Source organism: Erpetoichthys calabaricus, chromosome 12 (assembly GCF_900747795.2).
Source record: "Erpetoichthys calabaricus chromosome 12, fErpCal1.3, whole genome shotgun sequence".
Classification (NCBI taxonomy): domain Eukaryota; kingdom Metazoa; phylum Chordata; class Cladistia; order Polypteriformes; family Polypteridae; genus Erpetoichthys; species Erpetoichthys calabaricus.
In genome coordinates, this window is record NC_041405.2 from 55,830,946 (window position 1) to 55,847,797 (window position 16,852).

Genomic DNA, 16,852 nt, shown 5'->3' on the forward strand with positions numbered 1-16,852 from the left:
AGTGAAATGTACCTGGGTACTGTGTAATAGTGTGACAACATTTTGACTTTATTCTCGACATTTCCACTTTAATCTTGACGCTTATGACGAGAATATATTCTTTTGACTTTATTCTCGTAATTTGTCATTAAAGTAGAACATCGTAAGATAAACTTCATCATAAAATGAATATTTAATTTACTAGATTTTCTCAAACCCCGTCATAAGTTATATAGCACATTAAATGCTTTGTGTTAAGTGATTCGTTCAGAGATGGGCGCAACTCTGAATGGATGGCATAATTAAACATGTATAACGAAGATATTTTTAAAGTTCTGAACACTCCGTGGGCTAAGTTTATAACTAGTTTTAATTTCACAAAGACGTTTATCGTGTGGTGATTGGTTATGTGGTTATGTGGTGAAAGAAAAAGGAAGGATAGGAACTGGGGTTTTGGTAGCCTACGTCAGATAGAGACAGCATGCATGCAATAAAGATAGCCCGCTCAGAAGAACATGCATTGAATTCTGTGTTCGTGTCTCCGACCAGCAGATCACAAACCCAACATTTACACAATATTTTAAGTTAAACCTGTGCGATAGCTATTCATACATCCAGTTTTTTGGAGCCTCGTCACACCTGCCATAAAGTTCTCTACACTGAACGTACACCTGGGGACCCCTTACTGCGAGGGAGCAGCACTACCGCCTCACTACCGTGCATGTGTAATACCTGCTTTAATGCATTTTATCATGAAAATGATATCAAGTATTTATCTTAACATTCTAAATTTTCAGAAAGCAGGAATATCATGAAGTGAATGGATTCCGTATGGTGATCGCTGTCTTCTGTTAGTGCGGAGGAAGTCAGTTTAAGAAGCGTAGTGATTAACCACTGGGTCGGGGAACGTAACACAAAGCATTTAATGTGCTGCATTAATTTATGACGGGGTAAATTAAGTAATTGATTAAACATTGATTTTAGGAAGAAGTTTAGTTTACGACATTCTACTTTAATTATGAAGTAAACTATGAGAATAAAGTGGAAATGTCGACTTTAATCTCGACATAAACGGCGAGAATAAAGTGGAAATGTCGACTTTAATCTCGACATAAACGGCGAGAATAAAGTGGAAATGTTGACTTTGTTCTCGACATATAGTTTGTTTTTTTCTTCCCAGTATAGCTTAGCTTGAAGCAAGGTCCATATTAATGCAGTTTGCCTAAATGATGGTTCAGCTGGTAAAGATGTCATCACCAAGTTGCAGTTGTTGTATTTTATTTTAATTTGGTGAATACTGTGTAATGCACCTGGGCTTGAAGTCTTGAAGTAATAGTGCAACTATCAGTAATACTATTATTTATTTTATTGTTATTAGTTTAAATATTATGCAGTTTAATGATGATAAAGTTGTTTAAAAAGTCACTTTAACGTGTCAGTGGACAGAGATTGTTAACATTAACAAAGTGTAGTTGGTTTACAAAAAATATTTACTATTTATTCCTTTTCTAAGACATATTTGGTGCAATACAATTTTTGACAAGCATTTCTGGATATTTTACTAAGTCTAAATGCCTCTTTGTATGGTTGAAAATATGTTGTCAAAATTATAGTTTGTTTTTGCAAAATTTGTTCAATAAAAAGGTTCTATATTTTGACTGCATCTGTCATGCAATGTGATACCTTCTCCATTAGTGCCACCCCCTTGAAAACTATCACTTTATGGGGCAATGCAAAACTGTATTAATACTTGTGTGCACATTAAAATGTTTTTTTTGTACAATGTACAATACTCTTGACAGTGGAATAGGTTATTCTTAGCCAGTAATTGCAGTGGAAAATGTGGTTAACATCCACTCATGCATGGGGAAAAAATACCGTTGAATACCGTGAAACCGGGATAATTTAGAAAAATACCGTGATATAGAATTTTGGTCATACTGCCCACCCCTAGCTACAGTCTTATTCCAAAATGGATTAAATTCATTTTTTTCCTCAGAATTCTACACATAACACCCCATAATGACAACGTGAAAAAAAGTTTACTTGAGATTTTTGCAAATTTATTAAAAATAAAAAAATTGAGAAAGCACATGTACATAAGTATTCACAGCCTTTGCCTTGAAGCTCAAAATTGAGCTCCGGTGCATCCTGTTTCCCCTGATCATCCTTGATGTTTCTGCAGCTTATTGGAGTCCACCTGTGGTAAATTCAGTTGATTGCACATGATTTGGAAAGGGGCACACCTGTCTATATAAGGTCGCAGTTGACAGTTCATGTCAGAGCACAAACCAAGCATGAAGTCAAAGGAATTGTCAGTAGACCTCCGAGACAGGATTGTCTCCAGGCACAAATCTGGGGAAGGTTACAGAAAAATTTCTGCTGCTTTGAAGGTCCCAATGAGCACAGTGGCCTCCATCATCCGTAAGTGGAAGAAGTTCGAAACCACCAGGACTTTTCCTAGAGCTGGCTGGCCATCTAAACTGAGTGATCGAGGGAGAGGGGCCTTAGTCAGGGAGGTGACCAAGAACCCGATGGTCACTCTGTCAGAACTCCAGAGGTCCTCTGTGGAGAGAGGAGAACCTTCCAGAAGGACAACCATCTCTGCAGCGATCCACCAATCAGGCCTGTATGGTAGAGTGGCCAGACGGAAGCCACTCCTTAGTAAAAGGCACATGGCAGCTCGCCTGGAGTTTGCCAAAAGGCACCTGAAGGACTCTCAGACCATGAGAGAGAAAATTCTCTGGTCTGATGAGACAAAGATTGAACTCTTTGGTGTTGATGCCAGGCATCACGTTTGGAGGAAACCAGGCACCGCTCATCACCAGGCCAATGCCAGCCCTACAGTGAAGCATGGTGGTGGCAGCATCATGCTGTGGGGATGTTTTTCAGCGGCAGGGACTGGGAGACTAGTCAGGATAAAGGAAAATATGACTGCAGTAATGTACAGAGACATCCTGGATGAAAACCAGCTCCAGAACGCTCTTGACCTCAGACTGGGGCGACAGTTCATCTTTCAACACGACAACGACCCTAAGCACACAGCCAAGATATCAAAGGAGTGGCTTCAGGACAACTCTGTGAATGTCCTTGAGTGGCCCAGTCAGAGCCCAGACTTGAATCCAATTGAACATCTCTGGAGAGATCTTAAAATGGCTGTGCACCGACACTTCCCACCCAACCTGATGGAGCTTGAGAGGTGCTGCAAACAGGAATGGGCGAAACTGGCCAAGGATAGGTGTGCCAAGCTTGTGGCATCATATTCAAAAAGACTTGAGGCTGTCATCGCTGCTCAATTTTGAGCTTCATGGCAAAGGCTGTGAATACTTAAGTACATGTGATTTCTCAGCTTTTTTATTTTTAATAAATTTGCAAAAACCTCAAGTAAACTTTTTTCACGTTGTCATTATGGGGTGTTGTGTGTAGAATTCTGAGGAAAAAAATTAGTTTAATCCATTTTGGAATAGTGATGCGCTGTGAATACTTTCCGGATGCACTGTATATGCTCCCATTAGGTTACATTATTCGTCAGTATGGTCTGAGCTTCCACTGCTATGCCGATGACACACAAATTTATGTAAGTGTTAATGCAACTGCAACACCTGGGGCCTCATGTATAACGCCGTGCGTAGAACTCACACTATAACATGGCGTAAGCACAAAAGCGGGATTGTGCGTAGGCACAGAAAAATCCAGATGCAGGAATATGTGCGCACGCAAAATTTCACGTTCTTCCACTACATAAATCCCGATCAGCGTGAAAAGTAACGCACGTGCACGCGCCTTCTGTCCCGCCCCAACTCCTCCCAGAATTACGCCTCTTTGAATATACAAGTCAGTATAAATAGCCATCTGTGAAAAGACAATGGGAAAAGCACAGGGGAAAATATAAGAATTTCAGCGAATATGAAGTGGAGGCAAAGGAAAAACGTACTATTTGTTGGTTTAAACAGTGGTATAATCAACAAAAGAAAGTTGATCGAGTGACAGAATGTCGGAGAAACTCAAAAGATCCAAGTTCACAAAGTCGCACAGTGCCCGAAATAAAAAAGAAATCACATATCAAAGTCACCGTGAAAAGGCGAGTCGTAGCCCACCGTCTGAGTGTCATATGAAAGCTTATTAGGATACAGACAAAACAAATAGGCACACAGTGGGGAAAAAAGCACGAAATGTCAACTTTAATCTCGAAATTTCCACTTTAATCACGTAGTTTATTTTGCCATTAAAGTAGAACATCATAAACTTCATCTTAAAATCGTTTATTTTACTAGTTTCTCAAGTAGCACGTTAAATGCTTTGTTCTGTATTTGATCTTCTATGTGCTCTATGTGTGTGAATCACTACGTGCTTCCGTTCTTTCTCTTTCTCCGACAGGACACAGAATCCATTACATTCGAGATATTACAGCTCTCTGAATAATTAAAATACTGAGATGTATACGTGATATCTTTTTCATGATGATAGCAATGAAAGCATGTTATTAAACATGGGAACACGGTGGCGCAGTGATTGTTCATATCTCACGCAAGAGGCTTGCTGCGCCATGTGCAACCTTCGATGAAATAATTTATTACAGAAGTACTGTCTCTTTCAAACATACTTTTCTTTCTCCAAATACCCAATCGCCACACAATCAGCTCTGTAATAGACGTTAAGCCATCTGTAAGCTTAGAACGCCGATTCTTCAAAACTTTTAAGGAACATTGAAATATCTTCGTAGTACATGTTTAATTATTCTATCCGTCTATCCTTCCAGTGTCGCATCAGCACCAGCAATAATACAGCGCAAGGCAGGAGCTATCCGTGAACCAGCTATACGCTGCGGCACCGTGTCCTCACATGTTTAATTATTAACAATGCAGATTATTTAAATGAAGTTAAAGTTTTATCTGTATACTATAAGCAACATATTTTGCTGCATTTCATCTTAAAAATGATATTGTCATCATACGCGCTTTATAAAGTAGCGCAGGTTGTGCAATATAACTGTAGTGTAAGTTTACAGTGAGGTAATTGTACTTATAAGTACAAACAGTTCTACAAGGAGCACTTGATGGACTGATTGAGTGCGTTTATAGTTCTTGGGATGAAACCGTTTCTGAAACGCGAGGTCCGTAAAGGAAAGGCTTTGACGCTTTTTGCCGTGGTTGAGGTAGTGTGTACTTGAAACTGTATACCGATAATTCTCTTTCCGATCAGCTGCTGCTGTGATTCCCCACTCAGATACAGTGATATAAATACTCCGAGTGGTGCAGTGAGAGTAATATGGAAAAAGATGATCCACAGTGGCAACCCTTAACGGGAGCAGCAAAAAGAGGAACAAGATGCAGTGAGCGTAACAACGCTAAAGCAGTTATGGTATTTGGAATACTATGGCTATTCCCTGGACCATTATATTGCTACAGGTTAATTACAATCAGATGCATTACACTAATAAACAATATGCAGTTAATTTCAGTGTATTTATAAAGCCGCGTCAGGAATGTGGAGCTAAGAAAGAAAGGGTGGTCACACAGGAACAGTAGCACTGCTTTGATGCTGGGTGCCGCCAGTCTGCAAAACCGAGCGGAGAAATTGCGTACGCCAAGGTATGAGTTACCGTGGAAATGTGCGTGGCTTTACGCCAAGTTTAGGTTTTATACATCGCGATTTGAGCGTGGAAACATTCGTATGCACCATTTCTGTGCGTACGCACCGTTTATACATGAGGCCCCTGTTGATTTTCACCTTCGGGAAATCAATCATTGGATGACAGAATTTTTTACAACTCAATCCTGATAAAACAGAAATCTTATTAGTTGGTACCAAATCTGTCCTCTCTACCCTTCGTGGGCTAAAAATTGACATTAATGGGATCCTGCTTCAACCCTCGGCATCAGTCCGTAATTTGGGTGTCATCTTTGATCAGCTTCTTACTTTTCAATTACACATTGGCTCAATAGTACAGACAGCCTTTTTTCATCTTTGCAACATTGCTCATCTGCATTCTTTCCTCAGTGTAAAAGATACTGAAACACTCATTCACGCTTTCATCACTACCCATCGGGACTATTGTAATGCTCTGTTTTATGGCATCCTGACTAAATATATCAATAGATTACAATATGTTCAGAGTTCTGCTGCTCCTGTACTTACACACACTAAAAAATCTGCTCACATCACTCCTGTCCTCTATGATTTACATTGGTTACCAGTTTCTTCAAGAATCAAATGTAAAATTATTATTCTCGCCTTTAAAACCCTTCATGGGTTAGCTCTTCATTATCTGTCGGAGCTGCTGCTTCCTTACACTCCTGCCCGTGCATTACGATTATCGGACGCTAAGTTACTCACTTTACCTACAGTGCATCTGGAAAGTATTATAAGTATTCACAGCCTTTGCTCAATACTTTGTCGATGCACCTTTGGCAGCAATTACAGCCTCAAGTCTTTTTGAATATGATGCCATAAGCTTGGCACACCTATCCTTGGCCAGTTTCGCCCATTCCTCTTTGCAGCACCTCTCAAGCTCCATCAGGTTGGATGGGAAGCGTTTTTGCACATTCATTTTAAGATCTCTCCAGAAATGTTCAATCGGATTCAAGTCTAGGCTCTGGCTGGGCCACTCAAGGACATTCACAGAGTTGTCCTGAAGCCACTCCTTTGATATCTTGGCTGTGTGCTTAGGGTCGTTGTCCTGCTGAAAGATGAACCGTCTCCCCAGTCTGAGGTCAAGAGCACTCTGGAGCAGGTTTTCATCCAGGATGTGTCTGTACATTGCTGCAGTCATCTTTCCCTTTATCCTGACTCGTCTCCCAGTTCCTGCCACTGAAAAATATTCCCACAGCATGATGCTTCACTGTATGGATGGTATTGGCCTGGTGATGAGCTGTGCCTGGTTTCCTCCAAACATGACGCCTGGCATTCACACCAAAGCGTTCAATCTGTCTCATCAGACCAGAGAATTTTCTTTCTTATGGTCTGTGAGTCCTTCAGGTGTCTTTTGGCAAACTCCAGGCAGGCTGCCATGTGCCTTTTACCAAGGAGTGGCTTCCGTCTGGCCACTCTACCATACAGGCCTGATTGGTGGATTGCCGCAGAGATGGTTGTCCTTCTGGAAGGTTCTCCTCTCTCCACAGAGGACCTCTGGAGCTCTGACAGAGTCAACATCGGGTTCTCGGTCACCTTCCTGACTAAGGCCCTTCTCCCCCGATCGCTCAGTTTAGATGGCCGGCCAGCTCTAGGAAGAGTCCTGGTGGTTTCGATCTTCTTCCACTTACGGATGATGGAGGCCACTATGCTCATTGGGACCTTCAAAGCAGCAGAAATTTTTCTGTAACCTTCCCCAGATATGTGCCTCAAGACAATCCTGTCTCGGAGGTCTACAGAGAATTCCTTTGATTTCATGCTTGGTTTGTGCTCTGACATGAACTGTCAACTGTGGGACCTTATATAGACAGGTGTGTGCCTTTACAAATCATGTCCAATCAACTGAATTTACCACAGGTGGACTCTAATTAAGCTGCAGAAACATTTCAAGGATGATCAGGGGAAACAGGATGCACCGGAGCTCAATTTTGAGCTTCATGGCAAAGGCTGTGAATACTTATGTACGTGTGCTTTCTCAGTTTTTTTATTTTTAATAAATTTGCAAAAACCTCAAGTAAACTTTTTTCATGTTGTCATTATGGGGTGTTGTTTGTAGAATTCTGAGGAAAAAAATGAATTTAATCCATTTTGGAATAAGGCTGTAACAAAACAAAATGTGGAAAAAGTGATGCGCTGTGAATACTTTCCGGATGCACTATAAATACAGGTTAGTAACAATGGGTGGCAGAGCTTTCAGAGTGATAGCCCCTAAAATTTGGACTTCTCTCCCTCTCAGTCATCGCAAGGAAAAATCTAGTATTAATTTCAAACTTCTGTTAACACATATTTTCAATGAGTATTATTATTTTTTGTGTATTTATTTTCTACTGTCTTGTTAATGTGTGTATTGAATTGTAAAGTGTCCTTGAGTGTATGAAAGGCGCTACATAAATTAAACATTATTCAACACGCAGCCCAATTTTGTTTTTAACAATAGTGCAGTAATCCCTCGCTATATCGCGCTTCGCCTTTCGCGGCTTCACTCCATCGCGGATTTTATATGTAAGCATATTTAAATATATATCGCGGATTTTTTTGCTGGTTCGCGGATTTCTGCGGACAATGGGTCTTTTAATTTCTGGTACATGCTTCCTCAGTTGGTTTGCCCAGTTGATTTCATACAAGGGACGCTATTGGCAGATGGCTGAGAAGCTACCCGACTTACTTTTCTCTCTCTCTCTTGCGCTGACTTTCTCTGATCCTGACGTAGGGGGATTGAGCAGGGGGCTGTTCGCACACCTAGACGATACGGACGCTCGTCTAAAAATGCTGAAAGATTATCTTCACGTTGCTACCTTCTGTGCAGCTGCTTCCTGAAGCGACATGCTGCACGGTGCTTCACATACTTAAAAGCTCAAAGGGCACGTATTGATTTTTGATTGAAAAACAAACTCTGTCTCTCTCTCTCTCTTTCTCTGCTCCTGACGGAGGGGGTGTGAGCTGCCGCCTTCAACAGCTTTGTGCCGCGGTGCTTCGCATACTTAAAAGCCAAACGGCCCTATTGATTTGTTTGCTTTTCTCTATCTCTCTGACATTGTCTGCTCCTGATGCGCACTCCTTTGAAGAGGAAGATATGTTTGCATTCTTTTAATTGTGAGACGGAACTGTCATCTCTGTCTTGTCATGGAGCACAGTTTAAACTTTTGAAAAAGAGACAAATGTTTGTTTGCAGTGTTTGAATAACGTTCCTGTCTCTCTATAACCTCCTGTGTTTCTGCGCAAACTATGGGGCTCTGCCCCCTGCTCGCTTCACTCGCCAACCCCTGGTGTTGTGAAATTACAAAGAGCGTGATGTATGAATGAGATATAGCATAGTGTGAAGGTGTAGATGACGCATATAGGAAGCAAATAAAGTTGTCCATGTCCAAAAACGGGCTCAGAGAGGTAGATGCTAACTTTGTGTATTGTTTGTCTTTGTGATTTGTTGATGGTCATGGCCAAGGTAGGTTTAATGGGGAACTGTCGCCGTTTAAGTGTAAAATGTAATTCCAGGTCAGAACTTGTAAGGTTAATTCTAGGAATTAGAACAGTATTGTTAGCATGTGAAGTTGTAAGAAGTTTTGCTTCAATAACATTGTGTGGCATGGTGTTGATGACTAAACGTGTAGCATTGCATAAACACTGTTTAGTGTTAAGGTTTGTTAATAGCATGATTATTGTTCTGTTTTTAAGGCTAAGATTGTGTTGTGTTAATCTGGCTGGGTTAATAGTGTTCAAATATTCTAAGGGGAAATTAAGATGGTCATTGTCGTCATCAGAGTCAACTTTGTCAGAGATTAGAAAGAGCTGTGCAACTCCAGGAAGTAATGAAATGACCTGGTTACTAATGTGATCAATATTAATATTTTTTGGACATAATATAGTTTGTTGTGTTAAAAGGGGTATTTGGTGTAATGAGATTGCTGTTCCAAATATCTCCGTAACTCTTTTGAAAGCAATGTCAATTGTCTGCGTATTTTAAGGTGGACTGCAGAATAGCCGAGCGCATGGAATGTGGAACAACAGCTAAGCACTGTGTAAAATCTCCCCCTAATAAAAGTACCTTTGCTCCAAAGGGAATATTATTATTTATCAACGTTTGTAGAAGTTTATCAATGGTGTTGAGTAAGTGACTGGATGGCATTAGATGCAAAAGCAAATGAACTATTGTAGGATCTAATGCAGTTCATAAAGTTTTTACTTTCAGGTACTTCGTCAGTTAGAAGCTTTTTCAGATATGCAGGATATGAATGTAAAGGAGGCAGTCTAATTTGACCCTTTTGAAAATAACGTGTAAATTCATTACTTGTATTGCTAGTTGTTTCTTCAGGGAAGTTAAGTGAATGATAATGATTGCAAATGACATTCAGTAATCCCAATGAATGTTCATGAATTGCGTTTATTTATTTTGTCCCTTCGCTGCCGTTTTTGTATCTCTGAGACTCGAGGTGTTTCGTTTTGAACCATTGCGTGTTTCGATGCAGCACTGTGAGACGCGTGCTGTATATGTGTACGTTCATTGTGTCTGTGTATCTGCGCTCGTTTCTGTTAATGTGTTAGTTGAGCTTTGCGTTTTTGGAGCCGAGACATTTTTTCTTCCGGAGTTTCAGAAGCGCGTTGTATGCACTGACGTGTATTGTTTTTTTTCATGCGGGTTCGTGTATTTGGTCCCGTCAATTGAGCCATATCGTTTTGTACCTGTGATCGTGAATTCATTACTTGTTTGTTCTTCAGCGTTAGATATATGGATAAGTAATAAGGAGGATCGAAGTCACTGTTAATATGGAGCCTTCTTTGTGGTTAAACGGTTAATAGTGGATCGCACTCACTGTTAATATGGAGCCTTTTCTGCGGTTGAACGGTTAATAGTGCCTTATTGTAATGAGATCCACCTATGCTGCATAGTGTGAACGTGTTGAGATGACGTATGTTTAATGCGGACGGTTCATTTAGAAATGGGGCTTTGTGTGTAGATTTGTGCATATTTGCGTTGTTGATTTGTTTCAGGGTGCACTGTTCCAATGCGATGCAATATTTGTCCACATATGCGAAAGCAGTATGGGCCATTGCCTTTTGGTGGCCTGATATTTACTCCGGTAGATGCAAAAGCAAATGAACTATTGTAGGATCTAATGCAGTTCATAAAGTTTTTACTTTCAGGTACATCGTTAGTTAGAAGCTTCTGTAGATATTCAGGATATGAATGTAAAGGAGGCAGTCTAATCTGACCCTTTTGACAACAACGTGTAAATTCATTACTTGTATTGCCAGTTGTTTCTTCAGGGAAGTTAAGTGAATGACAATGATTGCAAATGACATTCATTAATCCCAATGAATTTTCCTCAATAGTGGACTCATTATTGAACGCGTTGTCAGCTAAGTGGCGCAATCGTTTAGTAGGTGTCTGCGGACGGTTCCTTTAGAAATGGGGCTTTGGGTGTCACTTCTTATTGATGTTAGTGTGTTTGTGGGTCTGAATCGTCGTTGTTGTGAACGTTTCGTGTGCCATGTCCGTAGTCTGTCCCGTTTCGTCTGTAATGGGCTTGGTGTGGCGGTCACGGCTTCTTTTTTTTGGTGTGGTAGGAGCTTGTTGAATCGTCCTCTTTGTGTGTGTCCCGTCCGCTGCTTGTGGGGGGGGGGGTGCTTGGAGGTGGGTGTGGGATTGTGGGGCGGGAGCGGCTTCTTTTTTTTTTGTGTGCTAGTTTCGTGTGCAATGGCTTTTGTGCGGCGCTGTGTGCGTCGCCTGCGTTTGACTCCTTTTTTCTGTGCTGACTCCTTTTTTCTGTGGTCGCGGCGCCTCATTTCTTGGGGCGCCTGCGCAGTACGTCTTTTTGCGGCTACGGCCCATGGCCGGATGTCCCTGCGTCCATCCGGTTTAGCATTCTCGGTTAGTAATGTGGATCTGTGACCCAAGCATGACAATATAAAAATAACCATATAAACATATGGTTTCTACTTCGCGGATTTCTTATTTCGCGGGTGGCTCTGGAACGCAACCCCCGCGATGGAGGAGGGATTACTGTAGAATGTTTCTTTGTTCACTTGTCTTATAATATTTTTGTCTGTTGCTTGCGTATTAAGAGGATTGACTGTCATTACCTGATTGGTGTTTCCCATTGTGGTATTGTAGGCTACCACAGCTTAGAGACTTCCATATATCTCTTGATACGAACATTGACAGTTGCATTGTGATCAGTGTTTAGGGGGATAACATGTTTCTTGCCCTTCCAATTGATTGCAGTCATTTTGCCTTTTTGCCACACAGGTACTTGTCTTAGTGAACTTCACATGACCAAATTCATTAGGCATATCATTGTAGTTCAGTCATGCAGTGCTGTATCCAGTAGTTTCACTATCTCTATCAACATCTGATGACCAATTCACATTGTCCTCACTATCACTTGGTTCATCTAATGGTTCAGTTGTAGCCTGTACTAAAAGTGGCTTTACAGCTTTTTGTTTACACACCATTGTTTTTTGGTTGAAGGCCCCACCCCCATGAGTATTGGTAATTTACCATAGACCCGCAGAATGTATAGAAAAATGTATGTTTTTTTTGTTTTAGCGTTATTTCACCTACAAGATAGTAGTAGAATTCTGTCCTAAGCGTTATTCAGGCTTAAGGATGTGTATCTCATCAAAATGGTCATCCCTAGTACTACTCAGGTTTAATTGACTTAGAATTCCGAGCCTGAGAGATGCTTGGAGTTAACATCAAGGAGGTTAAGTTAGACCCCTACTATGTCAAGATGAAAGAAAATTACTGTTGCCTATCTTTGAACCTCTGAAGAGATGATTTATAAATGAGCAAAAATACCAAATCATGATTTCTATTCCCTGTAAAAGCAAAATACTTTGAATATTTTTGTGAACGTGAGATTTGTTCATGATTCACCCATGCAGAGGGTTGGGGCCTTATTTATTTGCAAGTTATTTGCGAGTTATTTGCAACTGACTGAATAAATTACACTTTTTTAAGCATTATTGATTTATTGCAATTAATGATAATTTATTGAACAAGCAACATCATAAACCACCATCTGACACCAGAAAAGTAATTTCTCTACACACAAATGGTTTTGCCACCTTTTGGCTGCAATGATTATAGCCAAATGTTTCCTGTAACCAAGTGCAGTCATGCGTCGATTTATGGCTGGCTGAGTTGTGGCGATTCGTCCTTGAGGCCAAAGGCCATACAAAAACAATAGGTAAATAATGTTATAGAAATTGCCAAAACCAGCCAGAGTTATGAATCTTTCATTTTTTTCACACTGTCTCGTGCTTTGACTTTTGTAGTGACCTTTAAGATTTGTTTTCATCTGTGCTGCTCCACATAGCCAATTCTTAAGCATTCGGTGTGCACTGTCTTCCTTACACCAGTGTTTTCTGAACCTTCATGATCCTGTGATCCGGTTTTGCCTTTTTAAATTAATTGGAAGTCTACAAACAGCTATTGCAAACCACCGCTTTGGTGGAATGACCATGATTGGGTGTTCCCCTTGGTGAAACACTCACTTCGAAATGGGGACACCAGTTGCTAAAGTAACCCAATCATGAACCTACAGTGACAACCCGGGTTGGGACCCAGTGGTTGAGAAATGCTGGCTTAGGCAACCAATTCACCAACTAATGATGGCAACCCATACAGGCAGCTAAAGTATGTCTGCCAGTCACCACACCAGATCCACAGAATTTTAGCTGCATTGGCTGGTACACTTTGTAACTGACATACTGCCAATTTGACATATCTGTGGAGCCGTAAGTTGGCACATGACGCTCTTAGTTTTGTCATACTACTCTTAAACTGCAGGTCCACTCTTCTTTGCAGAATTGCTTTAATTCAGAATGACTAGAAAGCAAAACTTGCTCAGTTAACACTAGAATCCCTGAAGCCTACAAAAAAACTCGTAATCCTGGCCCACCTTAAATTCCTTCACACCTGTCCATCAGAACTTTTGTTTTGTAAATGTGTCGATCAGCATAAGCAGCCTGCTGCCCCATCCCCCACCCCATTGATGGAGCGCAACTCGGTCAAAAAGTTCTCCCAGCTCAAGACGAGGCTCCTTGCCGCGTGTGACGTGCATGGAGTTGTATAGGGTAAATAATACAGTATATTGTTATTGGGAACACATGCATTTCATGTGTGTTCTGTGTCTACAAAGATCTGAGTAAGTGTAGGATGAAAGGAAATGCGAGGCAAGAAATGCTAAACACATACCTAAAGCAGAAACTTTTTCCATGTTATGCTAATAATGACATGAAGTGTATAATGTGAAGAAGACTTTAGTCCAAATATCAAATAAACGTGCGCTTTTATTCAATAATATATAACCAAAATTTTTTTTAAAAATCATTCAATTACATGTTGCTGTCAATGAGTTACAAACCCATGCTCAAATGTCAATCGATAGAAAGCTAGTACATTTTCCTGAATGGTGCAGAGGTATAAGCTGCTGCCTTATACTCGAAAGGTTACTGGTTCGATCCCCGGCGTTCTGTGTTTTGAGTAGTGAGCTGCTATTATTATTATTATACATTTGAGTTGAGTTTGTAACACCCTGTGTAAATTTTGGCTACTTGTAAAAGTTAGTACTTTTTTTTTTTATTTTTTATTTTTCATTTTTATTCTTTCAGTGACGATCACGTGGTACAATAAACTTGCGTATCCCTCTCTGAGTTGATGCTGTTTTATCTCCATTGTTTTCACAAGAGCAGCGGTGACCACAGTTGATACTGTTATTGATGCCTGCACAGAACAATTTCTTGCACTGGCAATCAAAGATAACAAAGTCCCGTGACCGCTATCAGACTGGACAAAGTTAGGACCGTAACAACAGACAGCTTCTTCACAGCACTTTCACTGGCTAATAGACTGCTGCACTGCAATGCAACTCTGCTTGGCACCATAAAGTAAAATGGGATTTCCACCTGCAGCTAAAGTCACTTTAGTACGCAAGCAGTTCGTTACACTAGTGTTTAGATGATGGTGTATGCGCCCAAAAAGAAGCCTTTTATTTCTGTCTGTAACAGCCGGTGTAAAGTTTTTCTACCTGTAAAACATATTCCATGGCTGACCTGCTGCACGCAACACTAATATCATCATGCCTAATGCCAGGCATCAGCTGGAGTGTTGTAAAGCATGTCGTCATTGGACTCTAGAGCCTTGGAAACATGTTCTCTGTGGTGATGAATCATGCTTCACTATCAGGCACTCTTCTAGAGTTTGCTGGATATCCGAGTGCTATCATCTGGACTGCATAGTGCCTATGGTAAAGTTTGGTTTATGAAGGATAATGGTCTGGGGCTGTTTTTCAGGTTTTCGGCCAGGTTCTAGTAAGGGGTATTGTTATGCTGCACTATACAAAGACGGTTTAAATAATTAAGCACTTCCTACTTTGTGACAATAATTTGGTGAAGGCCATTTTGTGTTCCAGCAGGACTTTGTACCTGTGTACAAGACCAGGTTCATAAAAAACATGCTTTTACTGGTTTGGTATGGAGTAATTTACCTTAGCCTACACTGTGCCCTAACCTCAATCCCGTTGAACACCCCTGAGATAAATTGGAATGCTGATTGGGAGCCAGATTTTCTTGTCCAGCATCGGTATCTCACCACACATGCCTTTTTTGGCTAAATGGTCACACATTCCTTTTTAATATTTTCTGAAAACCAGAAAACATACAGTGCTAAAACTTTGCAGCCAGACTGGAAATTGGTAAAGGGCAAATAGTTTCTTACAACACTGTGTTTTAAATAGAACACCTTTAATAAAGAAGGTTACAAGTCTTTGCATACTCCTTACTGGCTATTGCTGTAGACAGACTTTTAATGTTTGACTACTGAAACTGAAGAGTTGAAAATACCAAGTTTTTGCTTGCATCCTAATTTATACTTGCAGATGTGTGTTCAGATGTATCTACATTCGGCTAATTTTTTATTTCTTTGGTTTGTTTCATTTATCGTTGGTTTTTGTTTTTGAATTTACATTGTTACATATAAAAAATGCATGTATATTGCTGCTGTTTATTGCCATAAACTGCTGCCATGTTGAATCATATTTTAGACTTCTAATGTGTCATTTTCTTCTTAGTTCCAGGATTCCCATATCCAACTGCTGCTACCACTGCTGCAGCTGCTGCTTTTAGAGGGGCTCACCTACGTGGCCGTGGAAGAACAGTGTATAGTACTGTGAGGGCCGCTGTGCCTCCTGCTGCCATTCCTGCTTACCCTGGGTAAATATCAATGCAGAATAGACTTTGGATAATCTTTACTAATTTCAAAAACATAGAATTTTTGAAAGTAAACATGGCATCCTCTTCTCTGATGTACATAATGAGATTTGTTAGGGCATTTTCTGCTTTTGTCTTAGTGTGCTAATACTTGAATATATTCCCAGTTGTCATCTTTTTTCACTTCCAATTGCTTGTCTAATAGGTTAGAAAATAGAATTTCTGTTTTAAAAGCCCAGGGCTGTCTTTATTAGTTTGCCTACATTATACAGTATATGTATGTATGTATGTATGTATGTATGTATAATATATATATAATATAATATATACCCACACATACATACAGTGGGGCAAAAAAGTATTGGAACTGTCAAGTAAACATTAGGTTATGTCAAATAAATAAATAAATATATACAGAGGGGCAAAAAAGTATTTAGTCAGCCATCAATTGTGCAAGTTCTCCCACTTAAAAAGATGAGGCACCTGTAATTTTCATCATAGGTATACCTCAACTATGAGAGACAAAATGAGAAAAAAAAATCCAGAAAATCACATTGTCTGATTTTTTTAAGAATTTATTTGCAAATTATGGTGGAAAAAATATTTGGTCAATAACAAGAGTTCATCTCAGTACTTTGTTATATACCCTTTGTTGGCAATGACAGAGGTCAAATGTTTTCTGTAAGTCTTCACAAGGTTTTCACACACTGTTGCTGGTATTTTGGCCCATTCCTCCATGCAGATCTCCTCTAGAGCAGTGATGTTTTGGGGCTGCTGCTGGGCAACATGGACTTTCAACTCCCTCCAAAGATTTTCTATGGGGTTGAGATCTGGAGAATGGCTAGGCCACTCCAGGACTTTGAAATGCTTCTTACGAAGCCACTCCTTCGTTACCTGGGCGGTGTGTTTGGGATCATTGTCATGCTGAAAGACCCAGCCACGTTTCATCTTCAATGCCCTTGCTGATGGAAGGAGGTTTTCACTCAAAATCTGACGATACATGGTCCCATTCATTCTTTCCTTTACACGGATC

General features: G+C 40.4%; 1 protein-coding gene across 1 annotated transcript in view; it reads left to right on the forward strand.

Annotated features, from left to right (window-relative positions):
* LOC114662211 (RNA binding protein fox-1 homolog 2-like) overlaps positions 1-16,852 on the forward strand; it is a 253,045-nt gene that overhangs the window by 211,205 nt on the left and 24,988 nt on the right. The window contains 1 exon segment of the mRNA XM_028815596.2: positions 15,681-15,822. Coding sequence (XP_028671429.2) covers positions 15,681-15,822 — 142 coding nt within the window.